We start from the raw sequence: 23,494 nt of genomic DNA, 5'->3' as shown, positions 1-23,494 counted from the left end.
ATATCAATTCGCATTGTTGGGAGTGAAACAACAGTGTAGCGCTAGTATACGCACTAAAATAAAGTGTATATGGAAACAAGGGACGGTGCTCGGAGGTGGGTAGGGGTGGAACCAAAGGATGGTGCTCGAAGATGGGTAGGGAATGGAACCAAGGGACGATGCTCAGAGGTGGGTAGGGGGTAGAAACAAAGGGATGGTGCTCAGAGGTGGGTAGCAGGTGGGTAGGGGGTGGAACCAAGGGACGGTGCTCTGAGGTGGGTAGTGGGTGGAAACAAGGGACGGTGCTCGAAGGTGGGTAGGGGTGAAACCAGGGGACCGTGCTCGGAGGTGGGTAGGGGGTGGAAACGAAGGCACGGTGCTCAGGGGTGGAACCAAGGGACAGTGCTCGGATGTGGGTAGGGGGTGGAAATGAAGGGACGGTGCTGGGGGGGGGACCAAGGGACAGTACTCGGAGGTGGGTAGGGGATGGAACCAAGGGACGGTGCTCGAAGGTGGGTAGGGGATGGAACCAAGGGACAGTGCTCGGAGGTGGGTAGTGGGTGGAACCAAGGGGCGGTGCTCAAAGGTGGGTAGGGGGTGGAACCAGGGGACGGTGCTCAGAGGTGGTTAGGGGGTGAAATCAAGGAACAGTGCTCAGGGGTGGAACCAAGGGATGGTGCTCGGAGGTGGGTAGGGGGTGAAAAGGAAGGGGCGGTGCTCGGGGATGGAACCAAGGGATGGTGCTTGGAGGTGGGTAGGGGGTGGAACCAAGGGACGGTGCTTGGGTGTGGAACCAAGGGACGGTGCTCGGAGGTGGGTAGGGGGTGGAACCAAGGAACGGTGCTCGGAGGTGGGTAGGGGGTGGAAACAAAGGGACGGTGCTCGTGGATAAGGGGTGGAAAGGATGGTGCTCGGAGGTGGGTAGGGGTGGAAAGGATGGTGCTCGGAGGTGGATAGGGGGTGGAAACGAAGGGACGGTCCTCGGGGGTGGGACCAAGGGACTGTACCTGCACCTATTCTCCAAGAAAAAAAACTGTCTCTGTCACGCCCCTCCCCCGGGCTGCCTGTCTGGAAGAACATAAAGCTCAACGGATCAAATAAATGGAAAAAAAAAGCTAAAGAAAAACTAATGCAGCCATCGCATCTAAGGACCTGTATGCTGCATCACTATCCAGCTTTAGATTTGCTCTCATGCCTCACAGTCTACGTTTCTTAAAAGAAGATGATATGGATCGTACTATTTCCTCATACGTGCAGTTACTCTTTATTTTATTCCAACATTTACATTGACTACTTCATCTACTGTCTTAGCATCGTTTTCCAGCGGGATGACAATCACAACATGGCCACGCACGCAGCAGCCTGACGGACACGCCCTCCCCAATATGGCGGCGCGCTTGACGTTGACGTACGTTGCTAGGTCGGCGTGACGTGCGGACGTCGCTAGTTCGGTGCCCTTGGCTCTAGGAAGAAGATGGGGTACTGGGATACTCCGGACGGAACAAATTGCGGGGAAAAGACGTTGCTGACAACGAAGATAGCCACGGGGCTGGGTATGGGGGCTTGTAGTATGAGTGGAATGGGAAGTATGTTGGTTGTATAGCAGGGCAGGCAGGTGTGTGCGTGTCCTATGGAGGATAAGCTGTGCTTGGGTCAGTGTGTCCTACAGTCATTGGATCGTGTACAGCTTAAAGGGACCCTGTCACTAGAATAAACTGCACAATGTGGCCTCATGCATACAGACACGAGACTGTACAGCATAAACTGAGCTTGTTTCAGCACCCGAGAGACACAGCTGCAGCTTCCAGCTGCTCATAGAAATGAATGGGTGTAGGTCATGCTTGTATACACATGTGCATGACATAAATCCCATGTGTGTGTCCAGGAGTTTACACGTATGCGCTTGTTTGCACAAGTATGATACCAGTGTACAGCCATTTGTTTAGGTCAGACTGTCCATTGCAGAAAAAAGAAAACCGCAGTTCATGCTGTACGGCGTTATTCGCCTGCATGCATAGGACTTTAGAGTGCACAGGTCGGGAAGGCTGTGTTTACCCGCTCAAGGGTACACAGGTATGGGTGCATGGCCACAGACGCGTTCCCCACAAATGTCACATTGGGATCAGTGGCTGTGTCCCTGCCAGTGCTGCATCCCAATTGACAGCAATGGGACTGCCTGCACAGGGAAAACGCCTGTGCATCCCCGTACAAGTAAACGGTGCTATCCACAAGGGTATGCTGATGTATGCGCCATGTGAACGAGATTTCATTGTAGTGAATAATGGCTGTCTGATACAGACCCTGCCTCCATCTTTCTCTTGCCATAGTAGACACCCCTCTTCAATGAGAGCATACAGCAGGCTTTCTCAACCTTTTAACCCTAGAGGAACCTCAAATAATTTTCATGTCTTGAGGAAACCTTACTAAAACCAAATCAGCAGGGCTTAATAGGAACAGTGCTGCTTATATTCAATGGTTAATAGGAAGAATGCCCCTCTTAAAGTGGTGGTTAGAATGCCAGCTAAAAAGATATTTGGTGACATGCTGCTGGCTTTGCTACGTGGTGCTGAACCTTGAACTCTGTAGGCACCATCAAACAGGTAGTTCATCAGCCACAGCTCAAGGAAACCCTAGAAACCTCTGGAGGAATTCCAGGGGTCCACGGAACCCTGGTTGAGAATGGCTGCTCTATACCAACAATCAGTTCAATGAATCTCAACCTGGCAGTAAACTCAATGGTCAGGAATGGAAGTCATTCCTGCAAGAGGAGCTTCCTAGAAGTGGAAGCAGTGGAGCTACTAACATTCAGCTGGGTCAGCAGGTTAGCCTGTATAGCCACCAAACTCGTAATCTCTAAGCTCCTCGTCAGGATCATAGTGTATGGTTGGGTGGGTTGAAAAAGGACACAAGTTCGTCTAGTTCAACCAGGATCCGTAGTCCTATAGCTGGGATAAGGACAATGATCTGGTGGCCTTACAGGCCATGGTGTCCTCAAAGTACAGTCTTTGGCCCAAGTTCCTCCTATTTTAGTCGTCCTGAGATCTCAGAACTTGCACAACAGAGCCAAGTGTATGCAAATTCAGGCACGTTACAGCTAGCAACTGGGAGACCAAGTTAGAAAGGCTCATTGCGGGGGGCTCGCCTTCATTTGAAACCTGGTGGAACCCGAGGGAACCGGTGGCAAACTCCAGCTATACTTGAACATGAAAATCTTGCAGAATTTCAGGATGAATCCTCTGCTCCTGACTGCAACTAGGGTCATTCTTCTGAACAAGGCTACCCCAATAGGTTCAGTGACACCAAAGTAGTATTTCTTAAGGATATTACGTCTTTGAGAATTCTTTCAGAGATCCAAGCGTCAAGCAGTAAACTACCTTATTGCTACCATGATCAAACAAAATGGCTCTGATTTCTTCACCAGCACCAGACGAAGGTCCGCATCTTTGCTTCTGGGTCCACACACTTTAGCAGATGGATGTGTTCATGGGCAAAATTCAGAGGTCCAGAATTATATGGGATACCAATCAGGTTCATATATTACAAACCATTTTTTTGCCTATTGCAAAGTCAATCAGGCAACATTGGAAGCAAGGGAATCTACTTCAGTTCTAGTCTGATATGTTGATTCAAACGCTTCAGCATGGCCCTACCTTTATAGGTTTGGGCGTGCTACATCCCATTCGTGTATGCTGTCTATCTTTGTGTCAGGAAAACAGAAAATTTTATACTTGCCTGACGACGGTAATTTTCCTTTCCTGATGCAAAGCATGACAGCATACAGGTCCCTTACTTGTGCGTTTCGCATTTGAGTATAGTTACGAGAATACCACCTAGGGGGAGGCGACTTAGTTAAATATAGTATAACCAGGGTGGGAGGCGGCGCCTATCCCATTCATGTATGCTGTCATGTTTTGCATCAGGAAAGGAAAATTACCGTCGGGTAAGTATAACATTTTCAGTTGTAAGGCAACCTTGTTTTCTTTTTCTAATAAAGAGATAACAGCTGCTCTGTGCAATGATATTGCACAAAAAGGTCACTTTCCTCCTGGTCTGGAAGCTGAAGGCACTGTCAGCTTCTCTTTCCTGCAGGTGCCTCCTGTAGCAGGTCAGGTTCTAAAGAGGACCCATGCATGTGTACTCCTGCACCAGATTGTGTGCTTCCATAGACACACTGCATGTAAGCCACGCTGCATGTAAGCCACGCTCCTGGCCCCTCCTAATAGCTTGAAGTGGTTTTAAAGGTCCTTTTTAAATAAACATTTCATACTTGCCTGCTCTGTGCAGAGGTTTTGCACAGAGCAGCCTTGATCCTCCTCTTCTCAGGTCCCCTGGCAGTGCTCCAGGCCCTTGCCTCCTGCCGAGTACCTCCACAGTAAGCCGCTTGCTATAGGGGCATCCAAGCAAGCTCGCGTCCAAGCCATTCTACCACCCTCTCTCCTCATTGGCTCACTGGCTGTGATTGATGGTAGCAATAGCGGGAGCCAATTAGTACCACTGGTAATGATTAAGCACAAGATGTATGTGTGAAACGCATCTACATAACCATAGTTTGATATCTTTTAGGGCTGAAACAACTAATCGATTAATTGACAACTAGTCGCTTATGAAAATAGTAATCGATTAATCGGCCAGTAACATAATAGGGTTAAAAATAAAATGAGCCCTTTATAGTACAAAAAGAGCAAACAATCGCTACTGTAATTACTTTCACAGTTCTACAGTAAAAAAATGGCCCCCTTACAGTAGTGATTATCTGCTTTTTTTTTCCTACTATAAAGGACTAATTTTATTTATTTTTTTACCCCAATATGTTACTAAATGTCTTAGACCTGGTTCACATCTATGTGTTTATTGGTGCTTTTTACAGAAATGCACTACAGTTTATTCACATGGTTTCCTATGGGGACACGTTCACATCTGCTCAATATACTTCAATGGAGAAGCTGCAGAAAAGCATGCAATGCATTTTTGCAGCAATTTGTGTTTTTCAATCTGCCCCCAAAAAAAAGCAAACGCAAATTGCAGTAAAATCACGTGCGCAAAAATCAAAACGTACAGCAAAAAGCACTGCAGAAACAGATCAAAAGCAAAAACTGCATAGGTGTGTACCGAGCCTTATGCTGGTCACATGGATCAATTTTCAGATGAAAATATTCAGACAAAAAATCTTTGTACATTCGCTGAATGAAAGAATTTTGTTTGAAATTTTCACTTGTTTTTAAAATGAATGTAATATCTGAATGAAAACCACATACACTGTCTGAAAATTCCTTTGACTAAGAAGTTTTCTATTTCCAAATTTTCCCGTCACTGTGGTTGAAAATGAACATCAATTTGACCCACTTTTTTTTTTTTTTTTTTTTTTTTTTAAGGTTATTAACCGATTAATCAAAACCATAATTGGCCAACTAATCGATTATCGTTAGTTGCAGCCCTAGTGTCTTTGGTGTTATCTTTGTGAACAATAAAAGGCAAATCGGAAGTTCTGGATGTGCAGCCATTTCTTTCTTCTTTCCAATTAGTACTACTGCTGTCTCAGCCAACAAGGAGGGAGAGACCTGGGAGAGCTGAGGCTCTCATGCACATCGCTGGATCGAAATGAAGGTCGGGTAAGCATTTGAGAACTACTGCTGCACACAGAAGGTCTTTTTTGCATGCATGAAGGTAAAAAACCTTGAACCTGTACAAGTACAACCACTTTAACGGACAGAAGTCTATGGTTCCACTATAATCAGTTTCTCCTGTGAGGGAAGTGGCTGTATTGAGTCAGTGGTGGGGATGGGTCAGGTTGGTTTTTGGGTTTTTCTTTTTTTTTTTTGCAGAGACTGCATTGAGGTAACAAAAAAAATAAACTTTGGAACAACTTAAATTTTGTTAAAACCTAACTGGCTTACAGGTATGTTAAGCTGGCCATGGACAATTTGAATCTCGCCAAGTTCAGCAGGGACTGGCAGAGATTTGATCCATGTATGGGCAGGCTGATTGTACCCAAGTTGATAGTTGATTTATCGATTGGGGTCCAACCAGAGTGTCAAATTTTTCATGTGATTATTGCCAGCAGCTATAGCGAACAATAATCACTGTCCATCAGTGATAGACATTCAGCGTATCCATACAAGGATTGAATCTCAGCCAGTCCCTGCTAAACTGGCCGAGATTAAAATAGTCTTTGGCCAGCTTAACATACCTGTGAGCCAATTAGGTTGTAACAAAATTTTAAATTTGAGTAATACAGCATTTATTGATAGTATTTTTAATGATGTAGGTTTAGTGACAATTTTAAGATAATTGTTCATGCATTTACATTAATGATCTGTCACTCTTCGTCATCTATGCAAGTCAAGACTTTCACCAAGCTTCCCCCTGACCCTGATCCATAGGTGCAGCATTGCTTTTTTTTTGGAGGGGTTGTGCCTGTAGTCCACTGTCAGCAGATCATAAAAGCAAAATGATGTTGTGGTAATGTAATCTTATATTTCTAACAGGCTCCTTTTAACACCATATATATCACAAAGTGGTAGATTTGGTATGTTTCTGTTTGTAACCAAATGGTGTAAGAATTTGTCTTTAAATGAGATCCGCCGTAACCAAAATTTTGAGGTTGCCATCCCTGATTTTTTATTTATTTTATTTATTTTTTCCCTCCTGAAAATGCTAGCTGCTTTACTGTCATACTCACCCTCTGCTAAACTATAATCATCTTTTTGTCCCCTTAGGTCTGATTGGATCTGCATATTATGTAGTCCTTTTCGAGCCTAAGACCGTACTGGAGGGCATTAAAAAAACTGGAGGTGCAACTCTTACTATGGGTATGTTTTTAATTAAATCATTTTGGAAATAAATATGAGCCTATTTGATCCAGTAAATGTTAGGGACTATGTTTTTGGGCTTGTGTCAAAGGCATCAGTTTGAGATGCTTTTAAGAAAATTCAAAGTTCATTAAAGCAGCGTTCCAGCCAAAAATGGAACTTGCGCTTTTTTGGTTTCTTAAAATTTTTTTTTTTTTTTTTTAAGCGGAACACCGCTTTAAGGATAGTGCTCATATGAAGCCATTTTATATATAACATAGTTATTTGGCTTCTTTTTAAATCATAATGTTAACAGAAATCGCCCAAATGACCCTGATCCAAAGTTTACATACCCTGGAATGTTTGGCCTTGGTACAGACGCACAAAGTGGCACACATGGGTTAAATTGGCAATTAAAGGTTCTTTTCCCACATCTGTGGCTTTTTAAATTGCGATTAGTGTCTGTGTATAAACGGTCAATTAGTTTGTTGGCTCTCGCATGAATGCCCTGAACAGGTTAGATTCTGAGCCATGGGGAGCAGAAAAGAAGGTAACAAGGTCCTGAACATTTTATAAAGATGCAAAAGGATTTAAAAAGATAGCCAAAGCCTTGAATATGCCAGTCAGTATTGTTCAATCACTTATTAACCACCTAACAATCGTGCTATAGCCGAATGACTGCTACAGTGTCGATAACTCTGGGAGGGCGTACTATAACGTCCTCCAAGAATCGCGCCGCCCGGGTGGCGCGCACCCGGGAATATCCGTGACCTTCAGACTTGGTGCATCACAGTAAATGACCAATGACCGTGGCCTTTTACTACGTGATCATGACATACAATGTCGGCCTGATCATTTGTAAACAAACAAAAGCTTGTCTGGTTTGGCTCCTCACGCCAATCGGTACAGTGCGTTAGAAGAGGGGGAGAGCCGGGTGCAGCATTTCTGTCGGGTGCATCTGAAGTTCCCACAGCGCTGATCTGTGCCCAGCCATGAATCATTAATCCATCCGTGCTTCATTTTATGTCCTCACCAAGCTTTTTTGTGGCAATTGCGCAATATGGAAGTGGGAGGAGCCAGGTACGCTGTTTTATTTTTTTTTGCCCCACTCTGAATGCTCAAGGTGTCAACTCCATGCTGCACCAGAAAAGTTGCTTGCTGCCCGTGGGCACACCCTTCTAGCCCCAGTATCTAAGGTCTCATGCATACTAGGCTCTTCTGAATGCTTTGAGAATTCCTCCGTATCTGAGGTTTACTCAAAAAGTTACTCTTTTCTCTGGCCTTTGTGGTTTCTCTGTTTTGAAAGTGCTCAGGGACCTCCCATGGTTCATAATTGTGAATTGCTGTCGCTCAATGGCCAGTTAAGCAGACGTGAAAAATATATATATATATATATATATGCAAGGTGTGTTCAGAGACGGCCTATATTACACCGCTCAGCGCCTGATGCAGGGAACCAGAAATCCACAATTATATATACCACAGAAGTTTTGTGATCTGTCAAGTTATTACAAAAATACCAAACAGGTCAAAACCTTAGCAGCCCTTTTGAAGTATAGTAATTATATTACAAGTAATACATAAATTAGTTAGTTAATGAAAACTCTGAATAATTTTAGTATTAAAACAGCGCTCTAAAATAATGTCCAAAAGATAACCAAATAGTTAAAATGGAAAAGTCCTTATTGTGCAGAAAAGGTGACTGTAGTGATTTATTCAACGTTGCAAGGTGATAATGGTGGTTGTTTCAAAGTGCTGTTAGTATCACTTCCACCAGGTAATGGCAGGATTTCACCGTGTGTAACACATCCCCCTTAGGGGGTTAAATTTACCAGACAAAGTTGAGCAAAAAGCCTTAAGGAGGTATTCCCTCTCTAGGTATCCAAAAATTCATACGTCATCCACTAAGGTCCAGCTTTCAATAGTGTTCCATAAATGTCATAAAACAAAGCAGAATTTGCACATAGCGTAATTCCGTTTATTTTAAAATAAATTGCACAAGCTAGTAAGTAACCCCATATAATAATCTGCGTACATTGTTACAAATAAAAAAACAGCATTTAAAAGTAGTGTGTTCACCGTGTCTCCCAACAGCAGGGTCAGCATGTGTTCCTCTGCAGACACAATGGGTGACTTCCTGGATCTTGGTTAGCGGTGGAACGTACTCATCACTTCCAGGAACGTCGTGAAGGCCACGCGCTGGCGCGTTTCGTCACTTCCGACTTCAACAGAGGGCGTGGCTACACGACAAAGGAGGCGAGCTTATATCGCCCCATCCACCGCCACGGGAACCAATCACACGCTGCCTAGTACACACGTCACCACACGCAGCCCTGGCAACCAGACGCGATCAGTGCTCCACAGCACGGGGGGGCAGAGCGAACCGTCCCGTCCACCTTTGTGGGAACCAATCGCACACTGTCTAGCAAACCCGACAACGCACATCGCCATGGTAACCAGACGCGATCAGCGCTCCTCACAGCGGGGGAAAAAAACAGCAAACAAATAAATAACATGTCAAGATGCTGCATGAATACCCAAATATCCATTTTATCAGCACCGCAATCCTTACATTCAAAGCAACACATAAAAGCAAATAAAATCAGGCATTTGTTATAATTAGTCCATAAAACAAACAGCAAAAATCGTAGCGTAAAACACACACACACAAATTTTTTTTTTTGCATGCCCTCTCCTCTGTATAGAGAGTGTCACACCTAGAAAGAAAGGTACAAGTTAAAAGGCACCTCGTATGTTAATACTAATAATCATCATATATGAAAATTTTATGTGTGTATAAAGGCGCATTTCAAATAATACACACTGGGTCCATTCTCATCCAAAGCCCCATGTTACCATATTGAGATATTATTCACTAAAAATTGTCTAGATGGATTAGGCACCTAAAATCATATCTAAACACTTAAAAAAATGAAAATATTTTGGGACAGATCATGTCTGAGTAATATCTATAGTCACATCATACTTGTTAAACATGAATGAGAGATATTGAAGATGCATAGTAAAATTCATATGCTTATTAAAATAGGCATTATAAAAATAGACTTAGAGGAGAGGAAATCGGTGCGCCGCGGAGAATTATTATAAAACCATACAATAACCCAGGGGTTGACAAATTTGCTTGGAATCTAGGAGCCAGCTTAAAAAGTTAGGAGCCAGGTACGTGACGGCGATCCGGACCTGTCCCTGGCCTGACATGGAGACGAGTGAGGGGAAGATAGCAGCGCCGTCGCCGCCCCCCCCCGTCTCCAAGTCATTGCCCATAGCTCTTAGAGGGACATTTTTTTTTTTTTTCAAATGACAATTTTTTTTTCAATTGCATTTTAGTGTAAATATGAGATCCGAGGTCTCTCTGACCCCAGATCTCATATTTAAGAGGACCTGTCATGCTTTTTCTATTACAAGGGATTTTTACATTCCTTGTAATAAGAATAAAAGTGACACAACATTTTTTTTAAAAGAACAGTGGAAAAAAAAAAAAGTTAAAATAAGCAGAAATTTTTTTTTTTAAACGCGCCCTGTCCTGCCCGCATATAAAATCGGTGTTCGAACCACACATAGGAGGTAGCGCCGTGATCGGTAGAGCGAGAGCAATAATTCTAGCCCCAGACCTCCTCTGTAACTCAAAACGTGCAACCTGTAGAATTTTTTTAAACGTCGCCTATGGAGATTTTAAAGGGTAAAAGTTTGTCGCCATTCCATGAGCGGGTGCAATTTTGAAGCGTGACATGTTGGGTATCAATTTACTCGGCGTAACATTATCTTTCACAATATAAAAAATAATTGGGCTAACTTTACTGTTGTCTTATTTTTTTTTATTAACTAAATTATTTTTCCCAACAAAAGTGCGCTTGTAAGTCCGCTGCACAAATACGGTGTGACAGACAGTATTGCAACAACCACCATTTTATTCTCTAGGGTGTTAGAATAAAAAATATATATAATGTTTAGGGGGTTCTAAATAAAGGGAAGAGGCAGGTAATATAAAACAGGCAGAGGAAACTTCATTAGCATTGCTAGTTTGTCATACCAACAGCGACCACAAGAGGGCGCCAGATTCCATAAGGAATCATAGGACCGCAGAAGGCCTCAAAGCCGCGGCCTAAATTTTCGGCCGCCGGTGGAACGGCCCGACGCGATCACGCTGGGGGGGTCCACAGAGACAGGATACCCCCAGCTGTGCTGCCCCAGGCGCGAGGTCGCTATTTCTAGTCGCCAATGCGACCGGGCGCCCGGGTTTTGTCGAGCCCTGCAATAACCCAAAACCAGGGGGAATTCTATGAATTAGTGCACTGCTTGTATAGCTAATATAGATGACAAATGATATTTTAGGGTATATGGGACCATAAAAACCGCTACTGAGTAAAAAGTACATATCTACCAGAATTTTTAATATGTGATACATCAAACCGAAAAGGGGGGGCGAAGGAGAGGAGGAAAAAGGGGGGTGGTTAGTAGTCACTAATGAAACAATTTATGTCTAAATCCACGTTTAACCCTTTTGGTACCAATGTGTCTGCTAAATATATCCATTTGGTTTCCCACTTAGATAGATCCCGTACTAGATTTGATCCTCTCCAGTTAGGTTTTATGTGATCTATACCCCAAAACTTCAAGCCCGATGGATCCTGGTCATGATAGATCTTAAAGTGTAGGGATACATTATGATCCTTGAACCCCAATTTGATATTAGCAACATGTTCCGCAATGCGGATCTTCAACAGCCTTTTGGTACGATGTAAATCAACCCGCAAGGGCATTGCATAGCATACACTACATGTGAGGTGTTGCATGTGATGAACCCTTTGATCTTAAGTTCCTTGTTGTTTGACGTTGCTACAAATTTATCAACAGCTCTCATAGATGTATTTACTTCCTTACACGCCCTGCATTTTCTGCAGGCATAAAATCCGTCTTTCTCCCAAAAAGTAGGAGGGTGGGTGGGGGGGATCCAAAACTTTCTTTACTATTTTGTCTGCATAGTTAGGGGCCCCCCACCCACCCTCCTACTTTTTGGGAGAAAGGCGGATTTTATGCCTGCAGAAAATGCAGGGCGTGTAAGGAAGTAAATATATATATTTTAAACGTACCTTAATTTTAAGAGGGAAGTTTTAGGAAAAAACTTACATTATAAATAAAGAATTTTGAAGCAAAATAAGGGTCGGTGCCCATTTTCAGCCTCGCCGTTGCGCATTAATGAATCCAGATCGGTGCCCATCTGCAGCCTTGTCCATCATTACAGCCTGATCAGTGCCCATCTGCAGCCCTGCTCATTATTACAGCCTGATCAGTGCCCTTCTGCAGCCCTACTCATCATTACAGCCTGATCAGTGCCCGTCTGCAGCCCTGCTCATCATTACAGCCTGATCAGTGCCCGTCTGCAGCCCTGCTCATCATTACAGCCTGATCAGTGCCCGTCTGCAGCCCTGCTCATCATTACAGCCTGATCAGTGCCCGTCTGCAGCCCTGCTCATCATTACAGCCTAATCAGTGCCCGTCTGCAGCCCTGCTCATCATTACAGCCTAATCAGTGCCCGTCTGCAGCCCTGCTCATCATTACAGCCTAATCAGTGCCCGTCTGCAGCCCTGCTCATCATTACAGCCTAATCAGTGCCCGTCTGCAGCCCTGCTCATCATTACAGCCTAATCAGTGCCCGTCTGCAGCCTTGCTCATCATTACAGCCTAATCAGTGCCCGTCTGCAGCCTTGCTCATCATTACAGCCTAATCAGTGCCCGTCTGCAGCCTTGCTCATCATTACAGCCTAATCAGTGCCCGTCTGCAGCCTTGCTCATCATTACAGCCTAATCAGTGCCCGTCTGCAGCCTTGCTCATCATTACAGCCTAATCAGTGCCCGCCTGCAGCCTTGCTCATCATTACAGCCTAATCAGTGCCCGTCTGCAGCCTTGCTCATTACAGCCTGATCAGTGCCCATCTACAGCCTTGTCTGACGGGATAGACCGAGACTGATCTGTGGTGTACACGGCTCGCAGTCACGCCCAGTCCCGCCCCTTTGCTCTGCTCCTATGATGCACATAACAGCAGTCCAATGCTGGGACATCAACACTAAGAGCCGTCCAAGGGACATGACTGCGAGTATAGCAGAGTACACAGGAGATTGCAGCTCTGTATTTCGGCGGCAATCGTTCCCTCCCTCCCCCTCCTATATTGACGCATAACACGCACATACACGAATCCCCCCCCCCCCTATTTTAAGGGGGGGAAGTGCATGTTATACGCCAATAAATACGGTATATATTTAGAATCTCATTCCTTCAGTCCATTGAGTGACCGAGCACCCCCTCTTGTTCTCTGTTGTCATACCTTTTCATACTGCTTGTTACAACTGAGTAGCAGCTCTGGTTCCTAGGGCCTAGCCTTATGCCGTGTACACGCGGGCAGACTTTTCAACAGCAAAGGTCCAATGGAACGAATCTGTTGGATAATTCTGTTTTAATATGTTGAAAAGTTGAATAAACAGGAAAAAACAAGAGACTACAATCTGCTCCTTGTGCGCCCTTGCAGGGGCTACAAAGCATGAATATGAAACCAAAGGGCCAACCATCACATTATACTTATAATAAACACAAGAAAAGGAGGGAAAATGAGTAGGGGATGGTATCGAGACTGGCTCCGGAACCAGGCAACTTGTTCCCTCAACGTTTCCGGAGGGAAAGCCCTTCTCCCACTACCCCCTTCTACGGTTAACAATAGGAGAGATTACAAAGAAGAGTGAAGAGAGATAGGGAACAAAAGAAGAAAAGGTAGAGAGAAAAGAGGGGGAAGAAAGGAGTGGGAAAGTTCGGATGTGGGCTCCCCACCAAGAGGAGTTAGACCAAGCCCAGGCATGCAGCTTGGAGCGCGGGGAACTCGTAGGAGATCCACGGCTCCCAGATTTTTAGAAATGTAGCATGAGAATCATGAACAATACTGGACATACGTTCCTGAAGTAACATAGCAGTCATGCGGGTTTTAACCCCTTGAAAATCTACCCGTTGGGACTTCCAGGCTTGGGCAATGGTCCGAGATAGAGATATATATATATATATATATATATATATATATATATATATATATATATATATCTATCTCTATCTCTCTCTATCTATCTCTATATCTCTATCTATCTCTATATCTCTATCTATCTCTCTATATCTCTATCTATCTCTCTATATCTCTATCTATCTCTCTATATCTCTATCTATCTCTCTATATCTCTATCTATCTCTCTATATCTCTCTATATCTCTATCTATCTCTCTATATCTCTATCTATCTCTCTATATCTCTATCTATCTCTCTATATCTCTATCTATCTCTCTATATCTCTATCTATCTCTCTATATCTCTATCTATCTCTCTATATCTCTATCTATCTCTCTATATCTCTATCTATCTCTCTATATCTCTATCTATCTCTCTATATCTCTATCTATCTCTCTATATCTCTATCTATCTCTCTATATCTCTATCTATCTCTCTATATCTCTATCTATCTCTATCTTCTGTTGAGGGCCCCGCAAACCAGGTACCGGGCAATGTAGGAGAGCTAGCTTAGCGTCCCTTCGGATCGTTAGGTGGAAAAGTGTCTGCAGCAAACCAAAAATCCTAGACCAGAACCCCACCAGCCTTGGGCAAGCCCACCATGTATGCATAACATCACCTCGCTGTCCACAGTTGCGGAAGCATCTGTCCGTACTCCCAGGGAAAGCCCGAGCTGTGCGGGCAGGTACCCAATACCATCGGAGCATTACTTTATATGCAGCCTCTAGGGTATTTGTGTTGAACGAGCATTTGGTGATTGTTTTCCAGGCCCTGCTCCAGTCCTCTGGGTCTACTGGGGCCTGAAGGTCCTTTTCCCATTGAGTCATATAAGAGAGGGGTGCTGATGGCGGGCGACTATTCAGGGAGGCATAAATGGCCGAAATAAGGCCTGAGGACCCTGGGGCGTGTTGGCATGAATGTTCAAAAAAAGTTTTTTGGAAAAGGTAGGTGGACATGCGGCGCAAACGTTGCAATCCAGTGCTTTAATTGGATAAAGTGATAATGCTCGTTAGCCGGCGCCCCTTTTGTTTCCCGGATACTCTCCCAGGAGGGGAATAAGTGTGAGGAAAGAAAATTTTGGACTCGTGGGTAGCCATGTGAGGACCACCAGGAAAATGCCTGGGGCTCCTCCAGACCTGGGGGGTAAAGAGGGTTATGGGTGATGGGGCGTAGGGGTAGAAAGGGGGACAGCAGATTGCTGGAAAAGCGAACTGAGTCCCACACCTGCAGACCATGTAGCAGCATGGGGCTTAGGGAGGGAGGGCGCAGATTTCTGGGGAGCCAGAGGAGTGCCTGAAGTGCACAAGGGTCACAGCCAGGCACCTCCAGGAGCACCCACAGAGGAACATCCTTGGTTGCATGTAGCATAGTCAACGGAATGATCTGGGCCGCCGTGTAGTATTTAGAGATATTGGGGACCCCCAAGCCTCCCCGGAGCCTATGGGTATAAAGGGTCGCTCTAGGTACCCTGGGGCGTTTGCGCGCCCATATAAAAATTGGAGGATCCTATTCTGCAGGAGTCGAAGAAAAAAAGTGGGTACCTGGACAGGCAAAGTTCGAAAATAATAAAGGACTTTAGGGAGGATCGTCATCTTCGCCGCCGAGATCCTGCCTACCCATGAGAGTGTGGGGAATTGCCAGGCTTGCATAAGGGTGCACACCGTTCGCAACAGGGGGTAATAATTGGCTGAGAAAAGGGAAGAATAAGACGGCGTCAATTTGACACCTAAATAATCAATCGAGTGGGATGCCGAATGGTATGGAAAATGGTCCTGAAGGCGCTGCACCAGTTCCAATGGGAGGTTAACATTTATCGCTGTGGTCTTGGAGAGGTTAATTTGAAGACCAGAGAAGGCCGAAAATCAGGCCAATACTAGTTGCAGATTGGGCAGGGAGATAAGTGGGTTTGACAGGGTCAAAAGGGCGTCATCCGCAAAGAGGTTCACTTTGTATTGAGTGCCCGCGTAAGGAATTCCCGAGATATCACCATTGGCCCTGAACGCCGCCACCAGCGGCTCCAATGCCAGGATAAATAGTGCCGGGGACAGGGGGCATCCCTGTCTAGTCCCCCGGAGTATCAGGAAAGGTTCAGAAAGGAAGCCCGCATATTTTACCGACGCCGACGGTGCGTCCGTTGGATAATTCAATCGTGTGGGCTTCATTGGACCTTTGCTGTCAAAATCAGACGGACGTTAGATTTAGAACATATTTCAAATCTTTCCGACGGACTTGAGTCCGGTTGAAAAATCTGTTCATCTATATGCTAGTCTGACGGATGAAAACCGACTCTAGGGCAGCTATTGGTTACTGGCTATGAACTTCCTTATTCTAGTCCGGTTGTACGTCATCACGGTTGAATCCGTCGGACTTTGGTGTGATTGTGTGCGGCCAAGTCCGTTCATTCGGAAACTGACGGAAGTCCGTCGGGAAGACTGTCGGACCTAGTCTGATGGAAAGTCCGGTCATGTGTACACAGCATTAGATCTTTGCGCCTAGTGCGCAATTTTCTGCAGGCAACATTTGCAGGAACCCATTGTTTAAAAATATGAAATGCTGTATAAATCAGTGGGACGGCTGGGTGTTGTAAGAGTTGGGCTTTAATCTGTAGTACCACCTGGAAAATTTCAACAGATTTTGAAAATGGACATGGATGCTTTTCTAAGAAGTAATGATATCCATAGATACAGTGGGTAAAATACGTATTAAATACATCACCATTTTTCTAGGTAAATATATTTCCGATGGTGCTACTGACATGAAATTTTCACTGTCGGTAACAACCCATGCAATCCATGCATACAAAGAAACCAAAACAAATAAGTTCAGAAATAGTTTTATGTCTAATAAAATGGAATGACACAGGGAAATATTATTGAACACTAACTGAAATTTATTTAAAACTTCATACAAAATCCTTTGCTGGTAATAACCGTTTCAAGTTAGTCTCCTGTATGGAGAAACTAGTTGCATGCATGGGCCAAAATTGTGATTTTTTTTGGCCCATTCTTCCACACAAATGGTCTTCACATCTTGCAGGGTCCATGGGCCTCTTTTCCATAGATTTTCTATTGGATTCAAGTCAGGTGATTGGCTGGGCCATTCAAATGGCTTTATTTTCTTCCTTTGAAACCAATTGAGAGCTTCCTTGGCTTGGTGTTTGGGATCGTTATCTTGCTGAAATGTCCACCTTCGTTTCATTTTCATCATCCTGGTAGATGGCAGCAGATTCTTATCAAGAAAGTATTGGTAGGGATGCACCGAAATTTCGGCCGCCGAAACATATCGGCCGAAAGGAAAATCTTGCCTAAAATGGGGGCGGGGCCTGTGCAGGGCTCCACCCCCCTGGTGCTGCCCATTGCATGGGTGTTTTCCTTGTCCGTCCCCAGTCCTCTGTCCTCCTTTCGTCCCGCCCGACAGTGCGGTGATCTCCGTGTGTCACAGAGCTGTGCATTGAATTGCCTGGGCGGCTGCAGTAACAATGTCCCGCCTCCTGTGACAGACGGTACACTGATCCAATGGCGGGACATTGAATCAGCGTGACGTGATTACAGGAGGCGGGACATTGTTACTGCAGCCGCCCGGGCAATTCAATGCACAGCTCCGTGACACACGGAGATCACCGCTCTGATCCGGGCATGGGTAAGGCTGCATTTAGACACTGGCAAGCTGCACGAGGGGGAAAGAGTGTGCCCAGGGCAAGCATTGCAGAGTTTTGTCCGCAGCTAAATCGCACGTTTTTTGTGCCCACAGTGCTGCTGCATCCAAAAGTCATTTGTTTGCCTCTGAAACTATCCACCTCTGGCCACTTGTGTGAATGTAGCCATGCTATATAAACCAGGTCACAGGACAAAGGCTGTACTCCCTTTATTGACCATATAATAAAAAATAATAATAATCTTGATTTTGACCCAGCTAGGTTTTTATCTCCATGTGATAGAATGAGGAAGGGTTAAGTTATTGCTAGTAGAGGTAACGATATGAGCATTCCCAATAGAAGTCTGTTGGAACGGAACCAGGTAGCTTGCTTGGGGCCAGTTCACACCAGATGCAGTTCCGTGTGTTTTTTTTTTTTTTTGCACAAAATGCATGCACAGTGTTTTCCATGTCTTCCAATGGCTCTAGTTCACACCATGCAGTCAGTTTCCGCACCGGAAACTGACTGCATAGTGTGAACTACAGCCATTGGAATACATGGAAAACACTGTGCATGTATTTTTATCAGGCAGGCTGCATCTGAGGGGAACCGGTGAGGCTGCTTTGATCTCCTGTACCATGCCTGCAGTCTCTGACCATCTCCTGTACCATGCCTGCAGTCTCTGACCATCTCCTGTACCATGCCTGCAGTCTCTGACCATCTCCTGCACCATGCCTGCAGTCTCTGACCATCTCCTGTACCATGCCTGCAGTCTCTGACCATCTCCTGCACCATGCCTGCAGTCTCTGACCATCTCCTGCACCATGCCTGCAGTCTCTGACCATCTCCTGCACCATGCCTGCAGTCTCTGACCATCTCCTGCACCATGCCTGCAGTCTCTGACCATCTCCTGCACCATGCCTGCAGTCTCTGACCATCTGCTGCATGAAAATATTTTTTTAAAAACAGTCATTTTCGGTATCGGTTTCGGCCTAGTGTATTTTTCATTTTCGGTATCGGTTTCGGCACCAAAAAACCCATTCAGTGCACCCCTAAGTATTGGTACATTTTTCCATTCATCCTTCCTTTGCTGATATGAAATTTCCCAATACCGTATGCTGAAAAAAAAATCCCCACACCATGATGTTCCCACCTCCAAACTTCACTGTTGGTATGGTGTTTTTTGGGGTGATGTGTAGTGCCATTTGACCTCCAAACATGGTGTGTATTATGGCACCCAAAGAGTTCAGTGGTCTTATCTGACCAGACTATAATCTCCCAGAATTTTACAGGCTTGTCTAATGGCCCATACACACGATGTGAATATCGGACAAAAAAATACCGCTTTCAACGCGATCGTACGATAATCGCATCATTAGTACAGAGCTTTTAAGAGCTGATCATGACAGTTCATCCGATTATTAGATTGGACAAGCATGAAAATTTTCCTCGTACAATACCTGATCGTACGATTTTCGTTTTCGGATCGTGTGTATGGGGCATAAATGTGCAGCAAACTTTAAACTACCTTCAACATGGTTTTTCTACAGCAATGCATGGTGAGAATGCATACAAACCATGGTGGTTGAGCGCATTACTTATTTTCTTTGAAACAATTGTACCTGCTAATTCCAGGTCTTAAGTTCTCCACAAGTGGTCCTTGGCTCTTGGACAACTTTTCTGATTATTTTCACTCTTCTGTTAGAAATCTTGCGACGAGCACCTGGTCATAGACGATTTTATGGTGAAATTATGTTCTTTCCGCTTCTGGATTATGGCCCCAACAGTGCTTATTATAGAACATTCAGAAGTTTAGAAATCCTTCTGTAAGCAATGCCATCAGTATGTTTTGCAACAATAAGTTTGTGAAGGTCTTGAGAGCCCTTTGGTTTTACCCATTTAGATATGTTTCTTGTGTGACCTTTTTAGGCCCCTTTAACATCAGCAGGCAGATCCGATCAGACCACCTATTGCCCTCTATGGGGCGGAAGATGTCAGCGGACATGTGTCCTCTGAAACCAGCCGGGTATTTGATCTGACAAAATAGGCTGAAAAAAGACACATGGTGGCGATACCTTCACCGTCTGTCCAGCAGATTGGATGGAAACGGGCATGCAGTCCATTTTCCAGCTGACCTCCCCATAGAGGAGGGCAGGCTCTGTCCCTGTCTGCTCTGCAAAGCGGAGCGGTCACAGACCTGTCATCCTGCTCAGTGGGGAGATCCTCTGCTGAGCAGGCGAATTCCGCTCGGACAGATCCGCCCTGTGTGAAAGGGGCCTTATAGGCCATCAGTTGAGACTGAACCAACTGATATTCATTCACACTAAGGGGCATGATTGCTTTCTAATTACTGATAGATTTCAGTAGGTGTCTTGACTTTCCATGCCTTTTTGCACCTCCCCTTTCTTCATGTGTTCAATACTTTTTCTCAGTGTCATTCTATTTTATTACACATAACGTAACATCTGAACTTATTTATTTTGGTTTCTTTGTGTGTATGGCTTGCATGGCACCTTTTAGAAATATATTTACCTAGAAAAATGGTGACGCATTCAATACTTATTTTACTCACTGTTTATGTGCAAATACAGTAAAATTGATATGATTGCCTTTGTCAGGAAGGTATTTGTTTTTATTTTGGGAAAAACAAAATTGTTTAGAATTTGTTTTTTTCTGTACCCAAACTGCTAATGATTGTAACAGTTACAACTTGATGTGTGTTTGTCACATATCGCAAAGAAACATCACATGGCAGTGCATTTCTCGTTATGTTTGTCATTTTAGTCATTTTTGTTTTTCTGTTCTTTCCTAGCTTCACTTGGAGCAATGTTTGGTATCACTACCTGTTTAACAGCCCAGATTCGTGAGACGCCAGATGATGCATGGAACTATTTTATAGGGGGCTGTGCATCTGGTGCACTCCTAGGAATAAAAAGTAAGTTGACTTTTATTTCAGGTATTCTGTAGCAATAATGTTTGCACTGACGGCATAAAAAGTGTAGAAAGAGGTGCAATGTAGCACTGGGGTCAATTGAAACAAGGCAAATGTTGTTAATTGGTTGGCACACAATGTTGTATGAAGGATTAAGCTCATACATGCATTATTAGGTTTGATTATCTGAGTTTTTATTTATTTTTTTTATTTTTTTACATTTTTGGAGAAAATGGAGAACCCATTTACTTCTACCCATCTGCCATTCCCATCAAGGTGATAAAACCACCAACATATGAAATTGAGCAGTAAATGGAATTAAGCTGGGTACACACTGACCGAAAATCGGCCATTTCAGGAGAAACTTGGCTGACTTTTGGTCAATGCATACAGCTGTCTTTCCATCAGAAGCCAGTCTAATGACTGGCTTTTGTCAAATGGGACATGCTGAGAAACCATAATCCAGTCAGCACTTGCAACCAATGGGTGCAAGCACTGATGTATACATTTTGAGGGGGGAGGGGGGGGGGATCAACATGCCTGATGTTTCAGTGCAGGGTTCAACAGAAGATTTCTAAGTATCAAATCAGTAAGATAAGTGTGTATTTTATAGACGGTTTACACTGTGGCTTCATTTAAATGCTAAAGTGACAAAGTTGCTTTAAGGGTCCTTACACACTGGGCATTAAAAATTCTTTTGCACCCAGTGATCAGCAGATTGTGGGCGCAGTGCAGGACTCCTGCAGACTGTCAGTCTAAGCCGTCTGCTCGTACCTCAAACAGGCAGGCAGTTGCACTCTGACAGGAAGAGACAATGAACTACTTAGAGCACTCAGCAGTGCCCAGGTAGTTTGAGAACTACAAGCTGACAGCAGCAAAGGCTGTTGGTACTTGTAGGTTCTCTCCTCTGTAAATGAATGACACGGCTGGGTGGGCAGAGCCCTTCACCACTGCTTCTTTTGTAAATTGTGACAGCGAGTTTGGGGAGAAGATCCCCAGCTCGCTGTCAACAGAGCCAGTAGGTCAGGGAGAGGATGCAGCAGTGTGAAGATGTTACATGTTCCACCCTAACAAATAGGTGGAATGTGTAACATGTTCCCAAAGGTCCATGCACCTTAGTGAGTTTACAGGCAGGAAATAACCCCCCAAAAAATCAGGGAGAAAAATTGCTTGACCTGAATAAACGCTGCTTTTTAAGAAGTGTTCGGTTTCAAGTGTACATTGATTATAGTGAAAAGTGAGCAGAGGGGAATGTTTTGGGAAAAAGGCTTATAAAAGCAAATGCTCATAAATTCTTGTGCAATACAAGCCACTATGAGCATTTTTATGCAGATTTTTCTGATGCATGAAAAATGCATCCCTTTAAATCCAATAGAACTCTTCACATTGGTCAGTTGTGTTTTTTAAAAGTCTGGCTTGCATATTTGGTGCATGCTGGAGCCCTTTAACACAAAAATAAATAAACAAAGCGGAATATTCTGTTTTTGCAACAGAGCAGTGTGAAAGCAGCCTGAAACGCAACTGACTGATGTAAAGAAGTCCATTGGATTTGAAGAGATGCCTTTTTAATTGCATTTTTCCTCCACTTTTTTGGCTGAAAAACTGATCAGTGTGAAACGGCCCTAAACTGTTTAATATGAGGAAAAAAGGCAACTTTTTTTACTCAATTGTACTTTGCTTATGTAAACAGGAGTATGTAACGTTAAGTCACAGACTACTTTTCTGTTTACAGGTCATAGCTATCGAATTGGGATCACGGCATGTGTTTTATTTGGAGGATTTGCTGCTTTTGCCAAGATTTCAAAAAAAGAGGGCTGGGTATGGATTCCATCGGAACCAAGACTCTGAAACTTTGTATTTTTGTCTTGTGATATTACTGCTGAAAAGAAATCTAAACATTACTGAGTCGCACTTTTTGGTTGCTGTAGTGTACACAGTATATACATTGGTCCCTATCTGAGCAGATAAATAAACCAGCTACTTTGATATTGTGTTGCAACTGTGCTCTATAATGCTTTGCCATATGGAATAAGAACCTTTCATTTAGAGTAGATTCACACCAGGTGAGGTGGGACTATGTTGGGGGGGCTATTCCAGCACAGCCCCACCGCAAGACATGGTAAATCGCTTTGTCTCTGGTGTCACACGTGTGTGTGTGTGTGTGTGTGTGTGTGTGTGTGTGTGTGTGTGTGCGTGTGTGTGTGCACGCAGGCTGCAGTACTTCTTTTCAATGTGGCACAGTCGCCAGATGCCGGCCAATAGAACTTTTGTGAAATGCCACTGTGACTTTTCACTAAAGTTCATTTAAAAAAGAAAAGTGAACAATACAATGCACCAGGATCAGTGCATCAGTGCTACTGGCACCACAACGCACATCAGCCGCTGCATTGTTATGCAGAAGCTAAAGTGAATGGACCCTTAAAATGTAATCTTCGGACCCTTCTATCAAATGCCATCCTTTACCAGCTGGAGATTGTAAATAAGTATAGAATTTCATGTTAACACTGAAAAAAATGTCTGCTTGGAGCAAAACTCTGTTCATGGTATGGATACAAGAATACAGTGCATTGAAAAATTATTCATACCCCTTGACCTTTTCCACATTTTGTCATGTCCCAACCTAAAACATATTGGGATTTTATTTTATTTATCATTTTCCTTCCACGTCTCAATTACCGTATATACTCGAGTATAAGCCGAGATTTTCAGCCTCTTTTTTGAGGCTGAAAGTGCCCCCCTCGGCTTATACTCGAGTCATCGCTGTCTGCCTGCTCGATCAGCGTGTCGAGCAGACAGACAGCGGCCATTCTATAATTCAAAAGCCGCGCCTCCGGCTCCGCCTTCGCCTGTGATAGGCGGAACACTGAATTTCCCAGCAGCCTGTATTCCGCCTATCACGGACATCGTCTCATCCTCGTCCGTAGTACGAGGATGAGACGATGTCCGTGATAGGCGGAACACAGGCTGCTGGGAAATTCAGTGTTCCGCCTATCACAGGCGGAGGCGCGGCTTTTGAATTTTACAATGGCCGCCGAGGCGCCGACGAAGAGCGGCGATCCTGGCAAGGCACGGGACGGAGGCAAGGCAAGGCAAGGCA

General features: G+C 44.4%; 1 protein-coding gene across 1 annotated transcript; it reads left to right on the top strand.

The window, feature by feature from the left end:
* Positions 1-1,380: 1,380 nt before the first annotated feature.
* NDUFA11 (NADH:ubiquinone oxidoreductase subunit A11) lies at positions 1,381-22,383 on the top strand. The gene is made up of 4 exons (XM_077476287.1): positions 1,381-1,532; positions 6,696-6,788; positions 20,278-20,400; positions 22,130-22,383. Exons 1-4 carry the CDS (start codon positions 1,454-1,456, stop codon positions 22,243-22,245), a joined length of 411 nt encoding a protein of 136 aa, XP_077332413.1. The 5' UTR covers positions 1,381-1,453; the 3' UTR covers positions 22,246-22,383.
* The last annotated feature ends 1,111 nt before the right edge of the window (positions 22,384-23,494 follow it).

The sequence above is a fragment of the Lithobates pipiens genome, unplaced genomic scaffold, assembly GCF_037356315.1.
Source record: "Lithobates pipiens isolate NorthernLeopardFrog02 unplaced genomic scaffold, aLitPip1_a1.2 Scaffold_13, whole genome shotgun sequence".
Classification (NCBI taxonomy): Eukaryota; Metazoa; Chordata; class Amphibia; order Anura; family Ranidae; genus Lithobates; species Lithobates pipiens.
This window is presented reverse-complemented; position numbering and strand designations above follow the sequence as displayed.

Excerpts from the sequence above, each read along its gene's own strand:
- NDUFA11 (XM_077476287.1), top strand. The coding sequence starts at position 1,454 with ATGGGGTACTGGGATACTCCGGACGGAACAAATTGCGGGGAAAAGACG. Across the intron at positions 1,533-6,695 it reads GAAGATAGCCACGGGGCTGG|GTCTGATTGGATCTGCATAT; the intron begins GTATGGGGGCTT and ends TTGTCCCCTTAG. Across the intron at positions 20,401-22,129 it reads TGCACTCCTAGGAATAAAAA|GTCATAGCTATCGAATTGGG; the intron begins GTAAGTTGACTT and ends TTCTGTTTACAG.